Raw genomic sequence first — 27,395 nt, forward strand, 5'->3', positions numbered from 1 at the left:
CTGCCGCCTTACCAAGGCACCAGCTCCCGCGGCTTTTCTCGGGTGGGCCCGTCTAGGTCCCCAGAAGTCACGTCCTCAGGCGTCAGAGCCCACCCACCGACCACGGTGAGGAAGGGCTTGAGCCCTAGGGGACCGAGGGACACCGCCGCCGAGGCCGGGAGGGGCACCCTAGACGCGAGGGCCACCCTCCTCGAGGGGCGGGGGCGGGCCAGTGACGCACTTCCGGTGGCGCCGCGGACCGTGCCGCGCAGGTGAGTGCGGGCTCGCTGCTGCGGTGAGCGGTGTCCTGGCGGACCGCACGCACGCACGCAGGCACGCACGCAGGCACGCACGCACGCACGCAGGCTCTCCCGCAGCCGGCCGGCCTGGCAGCCCACCAGGGCTCGGTGCCCACAAGGGCGAAGCGTGGCTGGCGGCTGCACACCAGGCCCGGAGCGCTTAGCAGGTGGCCGGTCGGACAAGCTGTGTCCCTGCAGCCAGAGGGTGACTGCGGGGGGCGGGGCGAAGCAGCGGTGGCGCGAGGTGACATCCCAAGTCTTTTGACGCGCAGCGGCCCTGCAGGCGCTTCAGGTGTGTACTGCGTGTCCCCCGGGGGCCCAGCCAGGGTGAGGGGCGCAGGGCACTGCAGGGAAAGCAGGGCCCCTTCCCAGCCGCTGGTGACAGAAGGTTTTGAGGCCTGGTCTGCTGCATCGACGTCAGTCCCCAAAGGTGATGCGGCCCACACACGCACACATGATTACGACATCGCTAGGCTACACACAGAGTCGTTTCAGAATTGCTATTTCATACCCCATGGAAGACAGTACTGCCGTAGTCAAAATACTCTGTTTCCAGGGTTCAAAGTGTGTGTGTGTGTGTGTGTGTGTGTGTGTGTGTGTGTGTGTGTGCGCGCGCGCGCGCGCGCGCGTGCGCGCTCTGTCATTACATTTGTTCTTCATCAGACTCCCAGACTCTCTCACCCTCAGAGGTAACAACTCTTTTGAAGTCTGTGTTAATCACAGCCTATTTCTAAAAGTGTATCCATATGCACTAATATGTAAATAATTTAACCTCTTTTGCTTTTTGAGCATCTTAGTGTATAGTCAGCTGGTACTTAGTTAATTTCTAAATTCATTAGTGTATTGCCTGCTGGGTAATATTCACTTATCAAAACAATACAGAAATTTGTATTTTCAGTGGACAGGCAGGCTGTTTTCAGGCTGGATATGTATAAAAAATAGTACTCATGGTGAATATTTGGTGCATATCTCCTATATATGAGAAGATCCATAGGGATACATTTTCAAGGTTTTTTTTTAAAAATTCTTTGAGAATTTCATACATGTATACAATGCATTTTGATAATTTTCAATGCATTTGATCAATTCATTTGATCACTCCTCTGCTTTACCATCTCCTGGACACCCCCATAGTATACATTTTTAAATTAGATGTGAATATTGAATTTTTCAAACATCTTTTGCATCGCGATTGGCCATGTATTAATAGAGTTGACTTGTTATCTTCAAATTAAATTATGTATTTTTCATTGTAGAATAGGTTTTCTTTTTAAATACCAAAGGATATTAAGAAAAGATAGACATTAATAGCATACACAAAGAACAAAAACTCTTTTAAAAAAATCTGTAAAGAACAGGCCACTTAAACATATAATAATAAAACTAGAGCTTATTAGGAGAGAAAGTGTGAGCAGCACCAATATATTGTAAATAATTATTACATCAGAGACAAATCAGAGTTACTGAGCTCTAAAACAGAAATTAAAATGTAGAACATGAGAACCTCTGAGCCCTCCTGGTCGAGGGCAAATGCTGAGCCAGAGGAAAATTAATGGTAGAATAGTTTTAAATTGCCAAATAAGAAATAATGAAAATAACCGGGCGTTGGTGGCGCACGCCTTTAATCCCAGCACTCGGGAGGCAGAGCCAGGTGGATCTCTGTAGTTCGAGGCCAGCCTGGACTACCAAGTGAGTCCAGGAAAGCGCAAAGCTACACAGAGAAACCCTGTCTCGAAAAAAAAAAAAAAAAAAAAAAAAAAAAAAAAAAAAAGAAAGAAATAATGAAAATAACTGAAAAACTCCTGCAACTTGAAGAAGGTAGAAGAAATTAAAAAGCCTCATGTAGTCTAGGTTTCTCCAGATGTAGAACATAGGATAAAGTTTTTTTGTTTGTCTGTGAAAATTTAACTATGAGTGTGGTCACCTGGACCGAGTGAAGGACAAAGAGAGCAAAATAGAGAAAAAAACTATATAGACAAATTAAACCTAACAGTTCGGCTGAACAAAGAATGATTTGACACTTGGGCAGGTTGCAAACACTGCAACAGCTTGTGAGACTGGGGATGCCATGGCTGGACATTTATAGACAGGAAAGAGGAAGAGCCTTTCTGAAGAGCTGGCTCAGTCCCTTTGTATCTGGTGCTTGCCTTATTTGAATCTGATTTGACCAACCTGGCCACTGAGACTCAGTTACTAAGTTAGGTTTTGAATTTGTTTATATACCAAGTGGGGTTGCAATCAGGCCAATTTAGTTTATTAGTTAGTAAACCAATACAAGGTTGCCTTATCAGGCTTGGCTCTTAACACGTTCTGTCTTGCAGGGTCTCTAAGGGGCCTTGGAATCTCAAGAATGTCCTTCTAGGGCTAATGGGAAAAGCACTTACCCACCTAATTCTGCCCCCTGCTGGTCAAGAGTACCCTCACGGATGTTTACTTGCCTGCAGTTCAGGGCCTAGCAGGCATCTCACACAGAATATGGGAGAAGCCCTTGGGCAGGAATGGGGTATATATGGTATAGCTCCTTGTGCAGGTTGGTTACAGCTTTGTGAAGCTGGTTTGACATGTCTGTGACCCAAAAATGGACAGTTCAGATTGAGAACGGAGAGGCAGCCTGCTACCTCACTTCTAGCCCAGCTTTCTCAAGGTTAGCTTAGGCCATGCAGGAAACCAGACTGCTGAGGCCTGCCTGCACAAAAGCCTCAGCCCAGGCTGGCCTTGAACTCTGATCCTCCTGCCTCTAGCTCTTGTGTGCTGGGATCATGGGTATGCACCATTGCTCCCGGCAAGCATTGGGCTTCTTGACACTAATGAGAGCACTGATAGGAAGTAGAGGAGCAGCTGTCCTGTCTGCATGGTGTCTTCCTGCAGCCTGACTCGCAGTCCCCATGTAGATGCTGCACCTAGCTAGCCTTTTCTTCCTCGTGGTTGTGAACGATGCTTGGTTACAGAAAGAGCAGTGAGTCAGACTTGAGGCTATTATCTCTTGAGCCGAATTGTCAGCTCCTGGTCTGCTGTTCTTTAGGCTCTGCCCACGTTTTGTAGTCACTCCTTTATATGATGCTGGTAAGACTTGCTTCTTGGCAGCCAACTGCAGAGCATCAGTGTCCAGGGAAGAGTACTGGGCACTTGAGCTAGTGAGAGGACCACTCTCTTCTCTGACAGCTCCTCTTCCTGTCTGCTTGTACCTCAGGTCTTAACTGTGCTCCTGATTGGGGTGGCTTGCCTCACATCCCATCCAACCTTCTGTTTCTCCTCAGCTCCAGCCATTCCTTGAGAGGGAGACCAGGTGATGGCAGCCATGATCCCATCAGTTTGGCCCCAGGTGAGCTGTGGGTCCCTCACCCCTTCCTCTGGGCAGTTCAGATTGAGAACTGAGAAGAGAGCTGCTGAGACTTGGAATAAAAACTGCTTCTACCTGCCAGACTGGACAGGCAAGTGGGAGGCCGGGGCAGTGACCCGTGAAGGTGGCAGGAGAGTGACCTTAGCAGATGGAGTCACACAAGGGTCTCTGTGCCACTGCATAGGAGCATCCTAGCAGAGGGCTTTGGGAGAACAGGGTCGTGGAAACACATCCAGGCTCCGTGCATGGATGTGAATAGAGGCGCTGCAGAGGTTCGGGATAGTTAATGGCTGGGGTGGGAAAAGAAGAGCTGCAGATGAATGAGGAGGATAGCTGTGTCTCTGATGAGGAGGGATGGGAAAGATGATGGGAAGTGGGAGCAAGGAAGGGAAAGACAGGAGACCTGGGGCCCTTGGTTGGAGGTCTGTGGGGAGTTGGGGCAAATGGGATAGATGCCCCCGCTGCCCTTGGTGGGGTGGGGGATATCTGTTTTCCCATATGAGGATGAGGGTGATGAGTGGTCTAGGGGGTTGAGGTAAGCCACAGAGGAGCCAGGACCTCACAGGGATGCAGTGAGAACTGCAGATGCCTCCAGCAGCCTGCCAGCGAGGGAGTAGCCTGTCTAAGAGCAGAATTGCTGTAGTGGAATTTGCTTATGGGGATTCTTTTTCTTTCAGCCCAGTGTGAAAATGGAACGCGGTTTCTCTGCTGTATGAGAAGGCGGATGTTCCATAGTTGACTTTCCTGGTGTTTTTCCCTCCTCTTTCCTTTGTTACTAACTTTGTTCTCTTCACAAGCCCCCTCCCCAAGCCCTTATTTTGCCCTCTGCCCCTCACTTAGGGCCTGAGCCATGGAATTGGCCCTAGGGCAGCCAGAACCTGTTGTTTCAGAAGTTGGTGACCTTTGAGGACGTGGCTGTGTATTTCACCCAGACGGAATGGGATAGTCTGTCCCCTGAACAGAGGGCGCTGTACAGGGATGTAATGCTGGAGAATTATAGGAACTTGGCCTCCATGGGTAAGGCCTCTCTCCCTGGGACTCAGACTCTTCCATTTTGGGTTTCTTGGCTCTTTTCTTCATAACAGGTGGCAGGTGGGGATCTAGCAATCCTTTATGATTGGGCTTTTTTTTTCCTTTCTATCTATCTATCTATCTATCTATTTATTTTTATTTTTTGAGACAAGGTTTCTCTGTGTAGTTTTGGTACCTGTTCTGGATCTCACTCTGTAGACCAGGCTGGCCTCGAACTCACAGAGATCCACCTGGCTCTGCCTCCTGAGTGCTGGGGATTAAAGGCATATGCCACCGCTGCCCGGCAAGTGGGTTTTTTCTAACTCATAATGTATAGACTGCTGGAAGAGCAAATCCTAAGCTGTTATAGGACTTTGCTGAGACCAGTGCATGGTTTTGAACTACCTTAGAGAAGCTGTATATTGGACACGGTGTAAAAAATGAAACTTGCTATTCTACAGAGGCATCTTCAGATTGTCCCTTGCCTTACTTATCTTGAGTCTTTTTTTAAGGAATCTCAATGGACTCTTGAGTATTTCAGCCCAAGATCAAGAAGTGGTTTCCCTTTTGGGCAAACTCTGCCAGCTTTCTGTGCATGTAGACCCTGGCTCACAATCTGGCCCTTCTCACCCCTACCCACCTCCTTTCTGAGAGATCTTATCTTCCCATTGCTGAGGCATCTTGGAAGAAGTTAGGGATGCACCTGTGGGAGGTTTTCATGTCTCTTGTGTTTCTTCTTCCCAAATCAGGATTTCCACTTCTCAAACCAGCTTTGATCTCACAGCTAGAGGAAGGAAAGGATCTGGAAAACCTGTCTCAGCTGGCCACTGGAACAGACTCCCAGGGCCTCTGGACTGGTAAGCGAGGCACAGATTGCCCAACAGCATAAATGTGTGCCACATTTGTGCATTATGGCAATGCATTTTTTTCCCAGCTGCCATAGTCTGTCTCTGACCCCACCATTTTCACAAGGCTATGGATTTAGTGATGGGCGTGGGGATCTCGCATTGCCATTAAAAGTGGAGGATACAGCCTTAACAGCTTTTACAGGGAGGCAGACGGAGCTCAGAGCTGCAGGCTTTTCCTGAGGTATCATCCCAGGAATCTGTTTCTTTCTAGTTCCATGACTGAGTAGGTCAGTTATTTGAAGTCTCTTCAGTCTAGTGAACTCATCTCTGAAAATGTGAAAATAAAAGGAGGCAATGGTACCCACTCAGTGGGCTCAGGACTAAACGTGATAACATATATCAAGGGTCTGGCTTAGTTAAATTATAATTATCTATACATTGAGAGGATAAATCAAAGGTGTCCCCGTTCCATGCTTCTTGAGTGTTGATGTGTAAATGATTACTTGGGGGTTCTTACAAGTACACAGACTGGCTGGGTGGTGGTGGCGGCAGCGGCGGCGGCGCACGCCTTTAATCCCAGCACTTAGGAGGCAGAGGCAGGCAGATCTCTGTGAGTTTGAGGCCAGCCTGGGCTACAGAGTGAGTTCCAGGATAGGCTCCAAAACTGCACAGAGAAACCCTGTCTTGAAAAACCAAAAAAAAAACCAAAAAACCCAAAACCCAAGTACACAGACTGTCAGTAGGCCTTGGGCCCAGCCAAGTGTCTGCATTTATATTCATACTGTGAGGTCCTTAATCAAAGGCGTTTGGTTCCCATTCCATAGGCAGCAGTTTGTCTCATTTGTTTGGATAAAAATTGAGGTGGGCAGAGGGAGAAGGTGGAGGGCACGAGGACACTGGTGGCAGTTAGACTTTGAAACACAAAACAAAGGCTTTTTTCATAACTCAATCCAGTGATTTCTATAGAAGTCTTACTTGCTGGACTTTAGATCCTTTCTGCAAGAGAAGTTGGAAAGTACGATTTTGGTGGGCAGTTCAGTACTTCAGAAAATTAAATCGAAGGTATATTAGTAAAGATGAAATAGTCACTGGATATTAACATCTGCCATACTATAGGATTTGGAAGGTCACTAATAAAAGTTGGTAAAGAACTAATAAGTTGTTAATCTGCATAAAATATGTAAATGTTGGTGCAGCAGTGGTGACACACGCCTTTAATACCAGCACTCAGGAAGCAGAGGCAGGTGGATCTCTGAGTTCGAGGCCAGCCTGGTCTACAGAATGAGTTCCAGGACAGCTAGAGCTACACAGAGAAACACTGTCTTGAAAAACAAAAAAAAAAAAAAAAAAAAAAAAAACCCAAACCAAACAAAAAAAGAAAAATAAAAAACATCTATCCTCAGTAGAAACCAAAGACAAATAAGACATAATAATGGGAGAAGGTTGGGACTGCACAGTGGTAGAGCATTGCTTAGAGTGCATGAGCTTGCACTGGGTTTGCCTTCACAGTGGAGGAGTAGTCAGAGTGATAATAATAGTGAGAGATGCTTCCTCATCAGAGGACCTAGTCCTGTCAAGTGTCAGTGAGGAAGCAAAACAGGACTGTGACTTCTGGAGCTGGAGTGAATTCAGTTGAGTTGGTATCTTTCTAGAAGAGAAGTTGGTACTTGGTAACCTGAATATTGTTTTCTAGAGCCCTAGACTCATAAAGTAATCAGACTATACTCAAAGATGCCTAATGTACTTGAATGTCAAGAGAGTGGGAATAATCCCAATTTTTAGGGTACAGAGAATGACTAAGTTGAAGTACCTTTGCAGGTTGAAAGAGTATTTAGTAATTTAGCTACTATGTTTTTGCATTCTATTTAAAAATATTGGAAAATGTTCACCATGAAGTAAAGGAAAGAAAAAAAATCTAGTTCTGGAAAAAATAAAAAAAAAATTGATTTGAAGGAAAAAGATATGTTAGACTAGCAGAAGTTACTTTTAGGCACCTGGTAATTCATGTTTTGGGTAACTGAATTTTTAACTGATGTCTTCATCAGTTTGAACTATTGGAACAGAGTACCATAGATTGAGTGGTTTATAAACAACATAATTTGTGTCTTCTGTATGACTTAGCTTGGGCTGCTATCACAGAACACCATGAGTAGTTATAAGAACATAAATCTCTTATTCCAGTTTGGGAGTTGGGCGTCCAAGAAGATTAAGGTGCAGGCAGATTCTGTTTGACAAAGACTTGTTTCTAATTAATAGGCAGCTCTCTGTCGTCTTGCTGTGTCATCTCCATGGGGTAGAAGGGAGGAGAGCTTCACCAGATCTCCTAAAGCACAGCAATTCCATGTGGGAGGGCTCTGCCAAAGGCTCTCCGCCTAATAATGATCACTTCAAAGTTAGGGAGTTTCCAGGTGCATGGCAGGGATGGACAGCAACAAACATTGGATCTGTAGCAACAGATTCACATATTTTTAATTTTGAAAAGGCCATACTGTTTTAAAGTCCTTTCCAGACGAACCCAGGTTTCTTCTGTTGAGAATAATTAAAGTAGTAAGGCAAGGGTATATTTTATTATTTTATTTTTATTTATTCTTCTCTCATACAGTCCATCCTGACCACAGCTTCCCCTCCCTCCAACCCTCCCCCAGATCCATAGTTCCTCCATTTCTATTCAGAAAAGAGCCGACCTCCCAGTGATACCAACTGAACATGGCATAACAAGATGCAGTAAGACTAGGCACAGTCTCTCATATCAAGGCTGGATGAGGCATCATGGTAGGAGGAAAAGGGTCCCAAGCACAGGCAAAAGACTCAGACACTCCCACCCCCCACTATTAGGAGTCCCACAAAAACCTCAAGCTAAACAACCATAGCTCCTATGAACTCTGCTTAGTTGACTCTGTGGGCTATGCTATCCTGGTGGCTTTGACCCCTCTGGCTTCTACAATCCTTCCTCCCGCTCTTCCTCAGAGTGCCAGAATATCACTAGTAATCATTTCACTGACTTTGCGGGGGGTGGGGTGGTGGTGGGGGGTGGTGGTCAGCAGTTGTGTTTGGTTCTGTCCAGGTCTCTGAGCCATCCAGCTTCCAGTTCCTGACCATCCTGTTGGGCATGGGCTCCCTTTTGTGGCTTGGGCCTCAAGTTAGACCAGGCATTGGATGTTCACTTGCATAACCTCTGAGCCACCATTGCTCCAAACATTGCAGGCAGGACAGGCGTGGGTAGAAGGTTTTGTGGCTGAGTTGGTGTCCCAGTCTCACCGCTGGGATCCTTGCCTGGTTATAGAAGATGGAAGGGCATATTTTATGTAGTTGGGGAAAAATGAGACATGGAAAATAAGGAAGCTTTTTGAGGGAGAAATTTGGGGAGAAGTGGAGAGGTCAGTATTGTAAAAATTACGATTATATACAAAAGGATGTTTCAGGGTTGACAGAAGGCAAAGTTGGTGTAGCAGTATTTTAGAAGAGCTGGGAAGCGATGGGATCGAGTGGGCCTTAGCAGAGCTTTCTGAAGCAGAGAAAGAAGATTTCAGGAGGCTAGAATGAAGTTCTAGGGAAATCACAGTCCTTCTTTTGCTTTCTCTGTTGCTGCCTGTCAGTCTTACAGCACATTGTTAGGTCCTCTACCTTTTCTTTATCACTCAGTTTCTGCTTTCATTAGTAAGGAACTTGATCCATAGGGACACCCAAGAAGGGATTGTAGTATGTAGGAAAGCATGAGACGATGGAAAACAATCCTGATCTGATAGACAAGACCTAGAATTTTCTTCCGCTGCTATCACTCTTAACCTCTGTGTTACTGAGGTTGCCTTTTGTAGTGGCCTTGCCTTAGGAGAGTGTGGCTGGGATCATGTTTGACTGATGTCGTCTCATGTAGCTGTACTTTTCCTGAAGTTTTCTGACAGAGACACATGTTCCTGTCTACTCTTCACATTCTTGATTATACAATTGGAATCTCTTTTACTATTTCTTTTTTAAATCTTATTTTAAAGTATATCCTGGACATTTTTTAATGGTCTATATATCTGGATCTGTTTCCTTCTTTTACCAATGATAATTACACCTTCTGCATGAACCTTAGGTTATTTGACCTAGTCTAGAGATTTTTAAAGATCCTTCTAGAGCAGGGCATGGTGATATACACATGTAATTCTAGTACTTGTGAAGTAGATGCAGAATCAATAGTTCAAAGCCAACCTGACAACATATTGAGACCTATGTGTAATAAATAACTTTCTGACTATTTCCCTCCAGTATGGTTCTATATGACATCTTTTAATTTTTACTTCTTTTGGTAGAATATACTGCTATCCAGACTGGCAATAATTTGACAAAAGAAGTGTGTGAAGAAAAAAGGAGTATATTATTTGAACTTCAGAAGGACTTTTTCCAGGAAACAAGCTTTTCAAAAACTTCTATTGTAGACCAACGACAGGAAAACCAGTTAACAGGAAGTACAAAGGAGAATATCAGTGCCACTGATGGAAGAGTTAAGATAGGCTCCATGGAAGGATATTTATTTAGTCAAACTCCAAATGTGTCCCAGAATCACACCAACTCCACTGGAGAGCAATGTTCTGATACCAAACTTACTAAGAATGAGAGAATTACTACAGAGGGAAGACTTTTGAAACACAAAGAGTTAGCAGACACCTCTCAAGGTAGCTCTCAAGTTAATCAGCTTCTAGAAAGCTGTACTGTGGAGAAGCCTTACCAGTGTACAGAATGTGGCAAAGCCTTCAGTGTTAAAGCAAAATTTGTTTGGCATCAAAGACTTCATAATGGAGAGAAACCTTTCAAATGTGTGGAGTGTGGGAAATGCTTTAGCTATAGTTCACACTATATCACACATCAGACAATCCACAGTGGAGAAAAGCCTTATCAGTGTACGGTATGTGGAAAAGCCTTCAGTGTTAATGGGAGTCTAGTTAGACACCAGAGGATACACACAGGAGAGAAGCCCTATCAGTGCCAGGAATGTGGAACTGGCTTTGGCTGTAGTTCTGCATACATTATACATCAGAGAACCCACACTGGGGAGAAACCTTACGAATGTAGTGACTGTGGGAAAGCCTTCAATGTTAATGCAAAATTAATTCAGCATCAGAGAATTCATACTGGAGAGAAACCTTATGAGTGTGATGTGTGTGGGAAAGGCTTCAGGTGCAGCACCCAGCTTAGGCAGCATCAGAGTATACACACTGGAGAAAAACCGCATAGGTGTAGTTATTGTGGAAAAGGCTTCACTAAAAATGCAAAACTCATTCAACATCAAAGAGTCCACACGGGTGAGAAACCCTACGAATGCAGTGAATGTGGAAAGACCTTTAGTGCCAAAGGGAAGTTAATCCAGCACCAGCGAATCCACACAGGTGAGAGACCTTATGAATGTAATGAATGTGGGAAATCTTTTCGGTGTAACTCCCAGCTTCGGCAGCATCTGCGGATCCACACTGGGGAGAAGCCATATAAGTGCAGTGAGTGTGGAAAGGCCTTCAACGTGAATGCAAAACTAATGCAGCACCGGAGAACTCACACCGGGGAGAAACCCTTTGAATGTAACGAATGTGGGAAGTGCTTTACTTCCAAAAGGAACCTACTTGATCATCAGCGAACCCACACTGGAGAAAAGCCATATCAATGTAAGGAGTGTGGGAAAGCTTTCAGTATCAATGCCAAGTTAACCAGACATCAACAAATACATACTAGGGAGAAACCTTTTAAATGTATGGAGTGCGAGAAAGCATTCAGCTGTAGTTCTGACTATATCGTGCACCAGAGAATCCACACTGGAGAGAAACCCTTTCAATGCAGTGAGTGTGGGAAAGCCTTCCATGTCAATGCTCATTTAATTAGACACCAGAGAAGCCATACTGGGGAAAAACCTTTCCGATGTGTTGAGTGTGGCAAAGGCTTCAGCCTTAGTTCTGACTGTATTATACACCAGACTGTCCATACTTGGAAGAAGCCCTATGTGTGTAATATATGTGGGAAAACTTTCAGGTTTAGCTTCCAACTTAGTCAGCACCAAGATGTTCATAGTGAAGAAAAATCCTAATAGATGAACAAAACAATAACAACAACAAACAAACAAAATACTCCTATGTTTAATAGGAAATGCATCATGGCTCATCAATTATTACTTGGAAGAAAAACATCAAGGGGAATGAATATGGCAGTCTTCATTGCAAACAGTTTTTTTCAGTTTTCTGTTTTTAATCAAGATTAGATGAGCAGCTGGAAAGTTATATCTAAAATAACTTAGTTTTAGATCAGTAACCAGTCAGGTACTATGAAAGAAGACATCCTATCCCCGGCAGCATCAGGAAAAGTAGATTTTCTAGGAATAATTATTTTGTGGGACTAAAGAAAATTAAGAATTCTCCACTGAGGGAAACCAAAGTAAACAAAAGGGGTAGAGGGAAATTAATTTATTTCTGCCTTTTTTTTTTTTTTTTTTTTTTTTTTTTTTACAATAAGAGTACATTACACTTCCTTTAAAAAAAGGGGAGGGGTAAACATTTTAAAGAATTAATAGGAGTCTTTAAAAATACCAGATCCAGGGGCTGGAGAAATGGCTCAGCTGTTTAGAGCACTGGCTGCTCTCGAGAGGTCCCAGTTTAATCCCCAACCACCACATGGTGGCTCACAACCATCTGTAATGAGATCTGATGCCCTCTTCTGGTATGCAGGGATACATGCAGAGCACTCATAAATAAAATATGAATAAAGTTAAAAAGTATTAAAAATATAACATCCAAAGTAGAGATGAACAGTAAGGAAAATGTTGGCGAATTAATAAAAAATAAATCCATGTGTTTTGTTGTAAATAATTCCAAAAAAGTATGAAATGTAAAGCATACACACAAAAATGGAAATACCTTTGTAAAATGTGTGATATAAAGTATAATATCTAGTATTCAGATTTTAAGAAAAGAGAACTTAAAATCAGCAATGACATTAACAGGCACTACTTCAACATCACAAGCATCTGAAGAAGTGTTCTGCCTTAGTAGTACCCCAAGGAGGGGAAATTCGTGAAGACATTATTGCATGTCACATTGAGTCGATGATATGCATACCCCCCAATACTCTGCAGTCCTCAGTGATTATAGATGCTGTATTTGCTATAGATCCCTGCCATACAAGTATAAAATATATTTAACAAAATAGCATGTTCCTATTTTGAAGTGTCTGAACTCTACCAACATGGCTATGTCCTAAAGGAATGTGTCTGCCTTGGATTTCAACTCCTTGTGGTCTTGGGTTCCAGGAAAATGTTGGAATTCTCAAGATACTCTTTGAAGTCTCTTACCCACTTTAAAAAAATCTAAGCCTAATATTAATAAGATCACTTAAGCTGCCAAGAAGCTGAGTAACAGCAGTTGATTCTCAATGTTGTCAACTGTTAGTGGGTAGTAAAGGAAGTGTTTTTCTACTCAAAACACTTCTACTACCAAATATTTGGGTTTCCACACCAGTTCCATTGTCTGCAGACACCAACTGGATGCCCTCCAATTTATATCAGTTTAGACATCACTACTCATAATAAACATCCTACTGGTGAAATGGACAACACTGCCTCAGCCCCTCCTCCTATCCGCAGACACTAGTGCTGAGTCCTATATTTCTGAACTGGCTACAAATCGAAGCCCTTCTGGGCTCAGTAATTTGCTATAGTAACTCACAGAACCTAAAGAGACAATTTACAGTTACCATTAAAGAACTTCGTGAATGTCACATGAACAGCCAGATGAAGAGATACTTAGAGCGAGATCCATAGAGTTCCCATGTGCAGGTGCTTTTGCTGCATGGAGTTGGAGTACCTCATCCTGCTGAGCCTTGTTGTTAGGGCTTCTATGGAGATTACAGTATGTACCCATGATTGATGAAGTCCTTGACTATTAGTAAGTTTCCTCTTCCAGAAGTCAACAGAGGTTGCTAAAAATTCAAACTCTCTGAGCATATAGTTGGCTTCTCTGACAGCGAGCCCCAGTCCTGGAGCTAGCTGAGAGCCTAGCAATAAGTCACTTTAGCATAAAGAGATAACTGCAAGAGACTTAGCTTAGGAGTAACACAAGATGCTCCTCTCATACTAATTGGAAAACCAAAGGTTTTAGAGGCCCTTATGCTAGAACTGGAGAGAGACCAAACATTCTTATGCCACAGGCAGAAACCCATTTACTTGGTTTACATCTCCCTATGTCTGGGGTTTTGGTGGTTGTCTTTAGTTCAGCAGTAAGCAGGATGAAATGGAACCACAGCAACACGAGAGCTATCAATTCTATGAACACAGACAAATATTAGGCAATGCATTGCAAAATGTCTTCATTTAAAACTTGTGTAATGGCTAGTGAGATGGCTCAGCTGGTAAAGGTGAAGCCTGACCCGAGTTTCAATCTCTAGAACCCAAATGGTAGAAAGAACAGAACTCACTCAAGTTGTTCTCTGGCTTCTGTGCATGTATGAAAATAATTAAATTTAAAAAACTAAAATACCTATTATGAAATTAAGCATTTCGATCATTTTGAAGTGTGCAAATTGTCTTTAAAAATCTAATAAATTAAAAAATGGTTGAAACTTGTTTTCTATAATATGAGAGGATATATTTAAATCAGGGCCTTTTTTTTGAGACTACAATTAGCTTGAGGAAGTACTTGGGTTTAAATATCAGCATTTGGGGGAAAAATCATATTCTAGTGGGATACTTTCTTAACTTAGACATAAGATTATAAGAAAATAAAGATGACATTCAAAGTACTCTTAAGGAATATAAGGCTGAGGTAAAACAGTCCAGACAATTTTAGATTGCAGTGTGGACCTGGCCTTCACTTAGCTGAGGTATAATATAGCCTAACAGGTTTTGGACACTTGGGAGCTCTTTTCTACAGGTCATAGGACAGGGGGAAGCAGTACCTGACTTTCTGTGGTCTTGTTGAGTTTTTATGAGGAAGCCGAGTCCTAGCAATTCTTGCTTACACAGCACAATAAAACTACTTTATGCAGAGTGGTGGGTGGTGGTGGTGGTGGTGGTGGTGCACACCTTTAATCCCAGCACTTGAGAGGCAGAAGCAGGCAGATCTCTGTGAGTTCAAGGCTATCCCGGTCTACAGAGCGAGTTCCAAGACAGCCAGGGCTACACAGAGAAATCCTGTCTTGAAAAACAAACAAAAAATGTACTTTGTATTACCCTGGGGAAGATCTAACAGTCTGAGTTGAGATGCAACATCCAATATCTCAGGTGACAAATGTCTCAGACCAAGTCTCCTTGTATTGGTGTAAAAAATCCATGTTGGTAAGTATAATATGTCACCATGAAAACATCTGTGTAGGATGAAGTGGGGGCAGACAGCATGGATAACAGGTTTCCTTGTTGGGGTGAGGATCTTTCCAAAGGAATTCATGATATACTCAGTGTCTTAGTTACTGATCTGTTGCTGTGAGAAGACACCATGGCCAAGGTAACTCATATTCTTTATTTGATCTTTAGTATTTAATTGAGGGCTTGATCACAGTTTTAGAGGGTTAGTCCATTACGGTGGGGAGTGTGGCGGCATGCAGGCAGGCACTGTGCTGGTCAAGTAACTGAGGGTTACATCCTGATTGCAGGCAGAGAGACACTGGGCCTGGAATGGGCTTTTGAAACCTCAAAGCCCATCCCCAGTGACACACTTCCTCTAACAAGGACACACCTCCTAATCCTTCTCAAACAGTTCACCAACTGTGGACTAAGCACATAATATATGAGCCCGTGGAACCCATTTTCATTCAAATCAGGGTACCCAGTGTTAAGAAACGATGTGGCACGTGTCATTGGTAGCCCATTTAAGTGGAGTAGAGAGCCCTTGGGACAAGACATCATACTGGAGAAAGAGTGAGTTTGGTGCTGCAGTCTGGACACCAACAGAACACAGCGGTCACTGTGGAGTGGAGCAGGTTTGTGAGTCCACATGTGACCCCTGCCTGGGGTGGGCGTGGGTGCACCAAGTACTCCTGTGAAGCGTTCTGGAGACTACAAGGAGTGTCACATGGATTTCTGCTCCTGCCAGCAGCTGGAGAAACCTGGGGGTCCTGGGAGACGTCCCTCGTGCCTTGCTGGACTGGCTTCCTACTGTGTGGAAGAATGGTCCTCTGCAGTTCTGAGAGGCACAGGGGATGTGCTTTAGATACAAGGCTCCCTTTCTGCCTCAACCCAGAGCCACCAAGGGCAGCAGTACCCCTCCCTCCCTAGCTTCCTCTGTCCCAAGTAAGTTATCTCACCTGCTCATCTGAAAGGGGAGTTCTGACAGTGTGGAAGCTGTAACATAACCCCCCCCGGAAGCTTCCAGCACACTGAAATGCACACAGAGCAGGGCTTCTTGGAGCCTATAGAAGGATCACACTTGAACATCGGCATGAGTAGGTCTGGGGACAAGACACACATGACTAACAGGGAGGATATGTCCCCTTGCGTGTTCTGTCCCACCCACAGTCACCTATCTGCACAGCACAGTCTGTTCTCACATCCTGCACAAACAACCATAACACTCACCCTCAGATGTCCACACAGATGGAGTACCTGTCCAGTACATGTTTACATACATGCCCACAGGCTGTGTGGACAGAGGGGATGCCTCCAATAGAGGAAGTCTCCCCTCTCTCTCCCTGGGGCTCTGCTTCTGGGGTTAGTAGGAGCAGAGTTCTGGCTTGTATAAGTGATATGACCCCTAGAGAAACACAACACTAACTATGAGGCAGATCTAAGGGAAGACCCCACTCCTCCCACATCCACAGTCCTGGCCAGGCTCTCCTATATAGCCTGCCTATACAGGGATATCTCTGTGGCCCATCACCTCACACCTAGGAAAGTTTAGACCACATGATGTAGGCCACACACCTGCCTGGATAGAGCAGAGGGCCTGGGTATGGGCTGCCAAGGTCACACAGAGACTAAATGTGGTATCCAGGAGACATCCCACGAGAAAGCAGGATCCTTCGAGGGGGTACTGACACAGTCCTACCATCCAGAGTTTGCAGTTAGGCTCTGTAGGGGAGGGGAGCAATGCTTTTCTCATCTACCACCAGAGTGTCTTAGCGCTCCGTGACACAGGCTTGCTAGGGTCAGCACCCCACCCCACCCCCACCCCCCGCTCCATTGACATAGACACTTCGGCTTAGGAGCTTGGAATCAAATTCAAACAGACCCAGGTTTCAGGGCACCTGGGAGGAAAGTGTGCATGGCTCACCTGTGAGAGCAGATTGCATCTGCCCTGTCCATAACAGCATCCCCAAAAGGCAAACAAGCCCTTCTAAAGAGCCCAGATAACTGGGGATGTTACTGTCTTCTGGATTCTCATGAGGTTACAGGGGCCTGGTGCTCAGGCCACCCTCAGTGTGCCTCACCTTCCCTATCTTCTCTCTCTGTGAGCATCTCCTCTTCACCTCTGTCCATCCTCCTTTCTTACAGAACTTCCCCCTTGCTCTCGCTCAGTCCCTAGTGGCCTTAACTGTTTGCAGAGCTGACGCAGAGAGCCAGGGACTGACAGGGGCAGGCATCTCATCTTCCTAAGGCTGCACAGGGTCCTAAGTGGATGACACACCACTTTTTCTGGTGGCTGGTAGAATGTCCTGTATGCTGAGGGGTGAGGGGTAGGGGCATGTGACAAGAAGTCTCCTGCAGAGCATATAGAAACTTCTTAGGGCCCACTCAGCCTGGACACTGACCAGGCGTTTATTACAGATACCTGGGGGTATCTTTGTTAAAAGTGAGGCCTCCTTTCCTCAGCAACCCTTTCTCAATTCTGTGACCTTCCATATGATGTCTTCAGATTCTTCCATTTTGAGATCTCATCTTAGCTATGGTTGCTATCACTGTGATGACACACCATGACCAAAAGCAGCATGGGGAAGGAAAGGGTTTGTTCCATTTACACTTCCGGGTCACAGTCCATCATGAGGAAAGTCAGGGAAGGAACTCAAACAGGGCAGGAACGCAGAGGCAGGAGCTGATGCAGAGGCCATGGAGGGGTGTTGCTTACTACTGCCTTGCTCCTCATGGCTTGCTCATCCTGCTTTCTTACAGAACCCAGAACCACCACCCCAGGGGTGGCCCCACTCACAATGGACTTGGCTCTCCCACATCAATCACTAATTAAGAAAATGCCCTACAAGCCTGCCTACAGCCCGATCATATGGAGGCATTTTCTCAATTGAGGCTCCCTCCTCTCAGATGATTCCAGCTTGTGTCAAGTTGGCATAAAAACTAGCCAGGATAAGATGTATGGAACAGAGCATCTGGACAGGATAGAGACTAAGTCTCATTGGCCTCTATGGCCCAGGGCCCAGCTCAGGAGAGGATACCCAATCTGGTTCTTAGTTTGCTTCCAGACAGAGATAAAACTGTGGAACTCCCCTAGACAAGTCTGTATTTCACACCAGTACTTTCTCTACAGTGTTGAATTTCCCAGCAATAAGCCTTGCCCACAGTGCCTAGTCAAGATCCTCTCTTCTGCCCCTGCCCTGCTTGACCCCAGGCTCAAGCCCAATGGGAGCTGCCTACCCCCAGAGACACAGCTATTGGCTAATGCACTTTTTTTTTCCATGTTAACAAGGTCAGGGCCATATTATTGGCTAATCCACTTCAAGATAGATGGCTAATTTGCTTTTGTTGATAGAGCATCCAAAGAATGTCCCCTCTGAAGGAGCCACAGTCACCATTGTTGCACTGTCTCCAACTGAGTGTCCTTTGGGAGGCTACAAATAGTTCATGACAGTCCTCTGATAGAATCGCCCAGATTCTCCTTTGCTGGATGGATGGATAGGGGCTGTGTGAGAATGTGCGTCTAACTGGATCATCTGTCCCCAGCACTGAGGGCCTTCCTGGACTCCTGGTACCCTGACTTGCCTACAGATGCTGCCTTTGCTCACTTGCTTCCTGGGGCCTCTTCTGCAGCATGCCCATGTAGATGAGAGCTGAAGGCATGGCCTGAAGGGGCCCCAGGCACTGGGAGCCCAGGACAACTCAGGTAATTCACCAGTCTCTATCTGTCCCCATTAAGGGTTTTATGGAGCTGTAACAAAAAGCTTGTAAGGGAGTCAATCCAAGGAAAAGTAATAATGACAACTCACAGTATGCAGGAAACAATACTTTTCTACATCTCATACTGTGATTTGAGTCCTGACTGATGGTAGCAAAGACAGGGCTGCATTGGTCTCACATCTGTAAGAAAATTTCCCAGAACCATCATTAGCATCTATTTTATTCTTGAGTAGGTAGACAGACATTCAGACAGACACAGGGGTGGGGTGAGCCAGCAGGAAGACAAGGTTCCGCGAGCATGAGCACCAATAGATACCCATAGCTGGCTGTAAAAGTCAATGGCAGGTGGCTGTTCTAGAAAGCAGGTTGGTGGTTGTCACCTGGTGGTTGTCACCAGGAACTGCCATCATGCAGGCATTGTCTCAAACAGTCAGACTATGTGGCACCACCCCACGTTAACTTCAAGTTTGTAGGGCTGTGAAAAAATTGAGCCCAGCTGGTTTGTCCCCCAGGAGAGTCAGAGGACAGTTGGGGGGAAATATTTAAAAACTCGCAAAAGCATTATTTTTGCCTATATCCTACTTTTTGGATATCATATTTCTTTGTACACAGCTGAGTTTGGAGAAGTGTCTCCATATCTTCAGGTCCTGTTTTATTATGTGCAAAATAGGGTGGTGGTAGGATCTACTCCCTAAATGTGTTATCTGCTGTACAGTGGTGAATACACACAGACGTGTGCACACGTGTGTGCTCACGCAAAGTCAAGCTCCAAGTCTCTCTCCCATTGACATAAAGGTGTGCGCACAGACTCTGCCACTGACAGATCTTCCACAGATCCCCACATACACCGACTCCCAGAAGCACACGTAATACACCCCACAGCCCCAAAGCATGCCTGGGTTGCTCTTACAACTTCAGCCACAAATACTGGCCAGGAGTGCTGCCTTGGGTACTTCAAACAAGCCATCCCTACCAGCTGGTGACATGGTATAGGACCTTAGTGGAGTGTCTCGGGGATGCCATTGTGTAAAGTGACCCTCTCCTGGGGCTCTTGGGAGCTGGCCATGGGTAGAGTTAGCCTTGCCCCCCCCCCATCATACCTTAGAGAAAGAAAGGAGCAGGACCCTTCCTTCCCTTGGCTACTTGTACTGGCCTGAGTAGTTTCAAACCATACACACGAGACCTAGAAGGGCTGCAAACCATGGATCCAAATCCTTATTTTACTTACAGAGAAACTGAGGCCCAGGGATGGATGGGACATTCTCTTGTCACACAGTCAATCAGTGGCTCATGGGTCTCTAATCCCAGGTTGGGGAGAGGTCAGATGAAACATTCCATCCTGTAGGAAGCTCCTTAAACAGGAAGGCCGACAACTCAAAACAGCTTCAGAAAGTCCCTAAAACTGACCGAATTCACTAGGCCCCTCCATGCCGGTGAGCAATAAAAGTTGAGAGTCCCCTTCAGACAGAAGGAAGCTGAACTGCAAAGAAGACTCAGACCAGACCAGCTGCCTGGAAGAAGCAGAAACCACCCACCCGAGCTGTCTGGAAGAGGTGTAGGCCAACTGAGAGGCCTGAAAGGCACTCTCCGGCCTGCTGAGCTGCCTACAGGCTGTGCAGTGGGCTCCCCTTTTCCAGTGTGGTGAGCCGTCCCCACACTGGGGTGGGCTTTGGTGATGCAGCTGTCTTCCAGTCATTTCTGCTCCTGTGAGTGACTCTGATAAAACCCCATTGGTTCATCAAGCTGGACTTCAGTGGTACCCATGCTCTTGTCTGCTATGGGCTCCCTCTCTCGGGGGAGGGGAGATGCATGGGTTGTGTTTGCCCAGGAAAAGTTCTGTCTCACAGCAGACGGCTAGGGCTTGCTCCACATCGACTAGCTAGGTCATGGTCATCTGCTGCTGGTATCTGGGATGAAGTCAAAGAACGGAACAGGAATCCCCAGTCCTGCTTCCTACTTCCTCAACACAGAGGTGCTGTTGAGGCACAGATCTAAGAGCACTGAAATCAGAAGGTCTGATGTCCCAGATCTGCCACCAGTGGGAACCTGTGTAAACTTGGGGCTCAGGGTCTTGGCCAAGATGATGATGTGGCCTATCCAGGGCCTCTGGAAGGCTAAATAAATATTTTCTCCCTCTCTGTAGCTTTGTTATTGTCCAGGACAGGTCTATCTGCTCAGACTCCAAAGACTGGCAGGTGAAGAAACCTGTTGATCGTCGGCAGAACCTCAGGCTATGAAGCCTCATCGCTAGGAAGGTACCTCAGCCACAGCTGCCCGCGGCCAGTAGATGCCTTACAACGACCACAGGAGCCTCAGCCCCAAAGACTCTTGTTTCTACACTGTAACATTTCTCACCTGCAGCTCTAGGCCCAGATGGGCATCTGTTACAATCTTTTTCCTTCAGTCTGGATCAGTACATCTGTCTCAGGGGTATAGGGTGCCCTCCCACCCAAACCTGTCACCCCCAGAAAACACCTGGGTATACCTGAGTCTGCGAGGGGTCATCTGGGAAGACACTGAATCCTCCCTACCTTCCAGACCCCTTACCCACATTTGTCTGTTGTTGTCTGGCCCGACCAGGAACTGAGGAGCATTCCGTTCCATTCCAGAATGTCTGCCAAGCCCTTCCACTTAGTCAAGAATCGGACAACGGGAGATGAGCAGACCTTGGCCTTTTCGGGGATAAGCACGCAGCCACAGGGTTGGGCAAGTTCCCCGCGTCCTTTAGCCCCACACACTATAGATCAGGTGGCTCCCCACAGGTGGAGCAACTTCCAGGCCTCCTGGGGGCTCCCTGCTAAGGCCCGAACCATCAACCTCCTCTTTTGTGTGTGGGATCCCTGCCTGCTTCCTGCTCTCGCTTCATCTACCATAGCAGGGCGGGTCTTCCAATGGCTGCCATGTTCCTGAGGTGTGGCTCTCACCCCCTATCGGCCGCGGAAACCCCACCCACCCTCGGTCCAAGCCCAGCCTCCAGGAAGCCTTCCTCAACTGCACACCGCCTCAAGTGTCTCCTGTGGCGGCGCCCGGGTTCCCCTCGGAGACTTGCAGCCGGTCACGGTAAGAGACTATTCTGTCGTCGGGCCCTTGCGTGTCCTCCAGGCTCTCCCTCCCCACCGGACACCCGGGCTGAGGCCGCCCACTTGTCACCAGGGCGTGGGCCTCCCGGGGCTCCTCCCAGCGCAGGCGGGAGCTGCATGCACCCTGCTGCACAGATCCCGCCATTCTTGGAGGGCCTCGCACGCGCACGGCTGCCTGGGCCTGCTGCTGGCGTCGTGGTGCAAGGGGACGGGGGCATGAGGCCTGTCGGGGTGGGGGTCTTGGGGGGTGCCCTGCACGGGGACGAGGGCGGCCACAGCAGCCCTTACGAGTTTTCCCGCTTCTGCTGCCTCCTTGTGGAGCAAACTCGCCCGGGCGCTTCCAGCATGGCGGGAAGCAAGCCGCCCGATCACCAGCGTGTGGCTACCAGGTCCCTTCGGCCACACGAAGGCTCCATCTCTGCACTGAACCTGAGGAGAAGCCCTTCGGCAGCTGCCTCAGATCCAGGACCCCAGAGCAGCCGGGACTGAGGTGGCGGCGGGAAAATGTGCCCGAGGACGCCTAGGGGAGACGGAAAAGATGGCAGAGGCCAGAGGGCTGCAGAAGCGGCGGAGGGGAGCACACCCGTTAGCCCATCACACCCTCTCTAGAGAAGGCTGGCAGTCCAGTAAGGAGCCAGCTCTCCGTCGGAGGAGCTCACGAGAGGAGCTGTGTGATGGGGGTGTGGGGGGGTCGCCCCAAGGCCCTGACAGCGACAGCTCCAAGCTTAGCTCAAAGGTCCCTATGAAGGAAAGGGACAGAAGCCGAAACAGTAGGATTTGGAATGCAAGTGTTCAGGCTCCGGGGGTGGGTAAGGACAGCACTTGGTGTGACGGGCGACCACCATCATCGTGCGCTTGTCTGAAAGGAGACTCCGTGAGGGCTGGAGAGTTGGAGGTTCCCCGTGACATCAAAGGGCCAGATGAATAGTGAGGAGTGGCCTGACCAGTGTCATCCCTTCCTTCTGGAAGGGCCCTGTACGCGGTTCAGTCACTACTTTCCTCTGCTTCTCCCGGTCCCCCACTCTGTGACCTCAGCTTACCCTTTACAGCCCTCTGCTGCCTGGACTTGGAACTACAGGTGTTCACACCGTTTCAGGAAGAGGGGTGGTGTTTGGTACCTGTGGGCATTATCGTTTATACATTTTCATCAGCAAGTGTCTAGGTGGCGCTCTCGGGCTGAAAGAGCAGTTCCTGGAGTCAAGGATGGAAGTGTGGGGGGGTGGGGGGTGGGAAGCGTCAATTCTCTAAGCACAGCCCTCTAGTGAACTGCATAGGAACCGCTAGGGCCTTATGGTGGAAATTAGATTTGAGCTGCTCTACTCTTGCCCACCAGAGGGAGGAGCCTCAAATAAAGGTCTGCAGGCCAATGCTCTTGATTCTGATATCACGTAGGTGGTGGACCCACCAGCTGGGGTACACCTTCACCTCTGCATACTTCATTTGCCTGTATTCCCTGGGCAGGGGACAGCTGCAGCTGACTGCCCTCCTAGGGTCACAAAGGTAAGGAACCACAGGCCAAACGACCTGGAGTTCACTGGATGGAGAAGAAAAGGCTCATGGTTTGGGGACTTACAGGCCTTTAACTTCTTTTTGCCTTTTTTCCCCCTTGTAAAATACACACAACAGCACAAAACCCACCACTTCACTCTATAAAGTATAGACTTAAGCGACATCACAGCATTGAGCAGCTGCCGCCATTTTCCAGTTTTAGAACGTTTTCACCATCGCAGGTTACCAGACTGAACCTCAGTTTCCCCATCTGGAAGTGGAGCTAACAATAAACAGCTTTCCTGAGACTGGAGGGGATGCGGCCAAACTTCTGACTCTGGAGGAGGAGTTGGCTTGCTTTGGAGTGGCTAGGAGAGGAAAGAGGACAAGGCCCCTAGATCAGTGAGAGCTTCAGCAAAGTTAGACTCCAAGTACATCCATGTTCACTGGGGCTCGGAGAGACAGACGCTGGTGTTGGGGGGGGGGGTGATCCCCTATGATCAGTGCGTGCAGCCTTGAGGCCAGGATTTCTAGGCAGGGCAGAGTCTTGATCATGATGCTTTGTCAACTGCCCCAGCCCTCTCCCGAGGCTGCCCTGTTGGGAAGCCTATGTGTCAGGAAACCGAGTTCTGAACTTGATCACCATCACAAACCCAGAAGTGCGCGGGACACAGGGCTGCTCTTCACACAGCTGTAGCGTATGCTTTGATCAAGAGGGTGTGCTTTGAAGAGCAAGAACCCCAGGGCAAGGCATACACTTGGATTTCATTCTAATGCTGGGGTGACTGTCTGTCTTTCCCCATTGGCTGGGTCTCATCTCGCGGTCTTCTGAAACTGGCTACTTTTAAACAGGGCAAAGAAAATCAAGTGGGGAGGGAGTCAGTCGCTTCAGTCTGAAACTGTAACAGGGTCTTTGTGTAAACAAAGGTTTTTACCTGGGGGGGGGATAAAACTTTAATCTCAGCACTCAGTAGGCAGAGGCTACCTGGTCTACTTCAGGTGTTTTGGGCCTCAAACTCAGAGATCTGCCTGCCTCTGCTTCCTGAGTGCAAGGATTAAAGGTGTGTGCCACCACACCTGGCTAAGGTTACCCTTCTTACTGAAAGACATTTGAATGGTTCTCAACTTGTTTGAGACAATAATCTGTGGAATTGTGACCCCCTCCTCTTAATTCTTTTATTTATTTATTTATTTATTTATTTATTTATTTATTTATTTTTTGGTTTTTCGAGACAGGGTTTCTCTTGTGTAACTTTGCACCATTCCTGGATCTTGCTCTGTAGACCAGGCTGGCCTCGAACTCACAAAGATCCGCCTGGCTCTGGGATTAAAGGCGTGCACTGTCACTGCTCGGCGCCTCCTCTTAATTCTTATGATTCCAAATTGGGGACAAACCCAGGCCCTGTTTGCCTCACTGTGTGTTTCCTATGAGAATCAATAAAAAGATAATTCAGGACAGCTTCGTCTACAGAGCGAGTTCCAGGATGGCCAGAGCTACATACACTTGAAAAACCAAAACCAAACAAGCAAACAAACAAACAAAAAAAAAAAAAAAACCAACCCCGAAAGCCTCAGGAAGTAGACAACTCAAAAGCTTCAGAAGTAACTGACCAGCTTCACTAGGCTCCTCCCTCCCCAAGCATCTGCACTGAGGAAGCAGAGGCAAGCAGATCTCTTGAGTTCAGGGCCAGCCAGGGCTACACAGTGAGACCTTGTCTCAAAAACCAAAACAAACAGAAAAAGATTTGAATTCCTTGTCCTAAATACAAGTTTTATGGTATATGATAGAAAAAGACTCGTATTTAATACTTCTGCAATATTAAAAACAGTTGCCAGGATTAGGATTTGTATTCTAGTCTTAGACAAGAATTTGTGAGATTTTGATCCCCCCTCCATTAAAATTGTGGGTCAGGTATGGCAGAAACAGAACAAATAGGAGGAGAGCAGATGTGGATGCATCTTCAATACCAGGTGAGGGGATCTGGGTAATCTGAAAGGTAATAATAGAGAACTTCGGAAACCTTGGAGACAAGAAGGGGAGGAGAGGAGACAGGATTTTAGAGCTGGAGGCAAAGGACTTCTAAGCAGCAGCCTTTTCAGGATTTTTGCTTCAAAAGAGGAAGGTCAAGGGATGAGAAAGAAACCAGAGTGGATAATTTAGTGAGGAGAGAGGACAGACAGACAGCAGAATAGGGGAAGTGTCCAGACTCACCAGCAACTGCCCTCCTGTGGGAAGGAACCAGTGGACAGAAGAGTTGTACAGAGCTGCTCCAACATGGTGCTCCAGCCAACAGCTGCCGCAGCACCTAACATCAGTATGGTCATTACCATATTGCCACTGTTGTCACCTAAATTACCACAAGAAGATTACCACTGTCATTACCACCAGTTTTCCAACCACTGCTACCACTACCGCAGTAACATCATCGCCATCCACGATTATCATACCAACCGCCTCGGCCACATTAACATCACCATCCCCAACACCAATCCCACCTCTGTCACTGCTACCATCTGGACATCACCAGTCTTCTCCATCATCTCCATCACCACCACATTTTCCTCTCACCACAATCTGCATCACCAAGCACCTTCTTAGAAGTAGGGATTCTCAGCGCCCGACCCCTTGACTCAGAACTTCTGGGCCGAGGGGCTGGCACTCTCCTCAAGCCCTCCAGAGGACTCGGTTGGATGCTCAAATTTCAGAATCCCTAGACAAGACAGCCACAGAAATGCAAGGCTTCTCTAGTGGTTAATTTCAGAAACCCTGGTAAAAGATGTCGGGCGCAGATGCAGAACAGGGAGGAGGCGAGGGACCAGCCTCTCCTCCCCTTAACTCCCTGTTTTGGGCTTACTGAAGATCTACCCTGGGAGCAAAGGGAATTCACCTGGAGGTGGGGATTTGCTAGCAAGAGCCTTTTGACCAAATGCTGGTCAGCTGAAACCACAGGCTTATTCCCTTCAAGTTTCTCACTCTACCTGCTGAACTTACACGGGAAGATTCCTGCCTTGTTCTCCACCCAAAGACCCGGGAGCTCAGCACGCGTGTGGCCACACCCTGATATTGACCAGCCATTCAGGATCCAAACATCTGACCAGGTTCTCACCCAGGGCTTCAGTATTTGTTAGGCGGGTGTTTACCTCCGGCGCTGGGTAGCCCCCCCCTCCTCCCTCCCTCCACCCACCCACCCTCACGTGTGAAAGGGTGGATCCAGGCCTAGCTGGGTCTTGACTCCACTTTCATCTCTAGGCTTTGACCTGCCTTCTGAGGTGAGTTTTCTGCCCCAGAGTGTTTGTGAGTGGGGAATTTCCCACTCGTGGGGAAAAGAGAGGGGGAACCCATGACATTGGCTCCTCTAAAAGTCTTGTCTTCCCTTTATGGTGAAAATTGGGTAACTTGAAGTCACAAGCCTCGGTCAAGTCCTTTCATTGTCTTTAAGCTTTATCCAACCCCTACAAGAGGACTTTGCAGCCGGGTCCTCACTTACTGAGATCCTTATCCTGCTAGGGGCAGAGGCCTGTGCCCCACGGCTCATTCTCACCAGGCTGACCTAGCTCGGGTGTCCCTAGTTAAAGGAAGCCCGATGCCTCTCAGAGAAAACGTGTTAAGTGTGAACAAATGATATAACTAATTAGGAATCATGGGGGCGATGCTTTGGGGGTGATGGAATTTGCCCCCTGGTTCAACAGTTTCTAATATGGGTTGAAATATCCCCGAAGAGAAAAGCAGTATCAGGTCTTGTTGTGACTAATCCCCCTCCTATTCCTCTTTCCTGTTTTCCAATTTCTGTTTTGGAGACACAACTATTCTTCTTAATCTCTTGTACACATAGGAAAATAAATTCTAATTTCCATCCTTTCTTATACAAAGTTAATATATTTTGAACATTGTTCTGAGCTTTGTAACACCCCCCTCTAATATTATACCTTGAAATGTTCCGTGTCCGTGAAGATGTCCTTCTTCTTTTAACTACTGCGTACTCTTCCACTATGGGGATGTGCTATAGACATCACCAGTCTTCACCGGTGCTGTTTGGTTCTGCTCCAATTAGTACCCATACTGTTTTGTAATTCTCCAGTTGTGTCTACAGGGTAGCTGTGAATGTGGGGGTGCTAGGTCAGAGTACATGCCTTGGTTCTTACAGCGGGTATTGCCTTCTTCCTTCTAGTGGATGGTAAGAAGTGAACCAGAGGCCAGGCGGCGGCGGTGGTGGTGCACGCCTTTAAACCCAGCACTCGGGAGGCAGAGGCAGGTGGATCTCTGTGAGTTCGAGGCCAGCCTGGGCTACAGAGTGAGTTTCAGGAAAGGTTCCAAAGCTACACAGAGAAACCCTG

The 27,395-nt window shown here is 47.1% G+C and overlaps 2 protein-coding genes across 4 annotated transcripts in view; both read left to right on the plus strand.

Annotated features, from left to right (window-relative positions):
• The first annotated feature begins 277 nt into the window (after positions 1–277).
• Znf23 (zinc finger protein 23) lies at positions 278–13,897 on the plus strand. Of its 3 annotated transcripts, XM_028891064.2 has the most exons (5): positions 278–570; positions 3,536–3,600; positions 4,509–4,635; positions 5,379–5,486; positions 9,773–13,897. In XM_028891064.2, the coding sequence occupies exons 2-5, from the start codon at positions 3,568–3,570 to the stop codon at positions 11,530–11,532; spliced, it is 2,028 nt and encodes a 675-aa protein (XP_028746897.1). In that variant the 5' UTR covers positions 278–570; positions 3,536–3,567; the 3' UTR covers positions 11,533–13,897. The 3 variants fall into 3 exon arrangements, with proteins under 3 accessions (XP_028746897.1, XP_028746899.1, XP_028746900.1); XM_028891066.2 differs by lacking the exon at positions 278–570 and having other exon boundaries at positions 4,296–4,635; XM_028891067.2 differs by lacking the exon at positions 278–570 and having other exon boundaries at positions 4,459–4,635.
• A 7,471-nt stretch (positions 13,898–21,368) lies between these two features.
• Tle7 (TLE family member 7) overlaps positions 21,369–27,395 on the plus strand; it is an 11,518-nt gene continuing 5,491 nt past the window's right edge. The window contains 2 exon segments of the mRNA XM_037205623.1: positions 21,369–21,532; positions 21,534–21,552. Of these exon segments, the coding sequence (XP_037061518.1) occupies positions 21,384–21,532; positions 21,534–21,552 (168 nt within the window). The 5' untranslated portion in view covers positions 21,369–21,383.

Source organism: Peromyscus leucopus, chromosome 5, assembly GCF_004664715.2.
Source record: "Peromyscus leucopus breed LL Stock chromosome 5, UCI_PerLeu_2.1, whole genome shotgun sequence".
In the NCBI taxonomy this organism is placed as follows: domain Eukaryota; kingdom Metazoa; phylum Chordata; class Mammalia; order Rodentia; family Cricetidae; genus Peromyscus; species Peromyscus leucopus.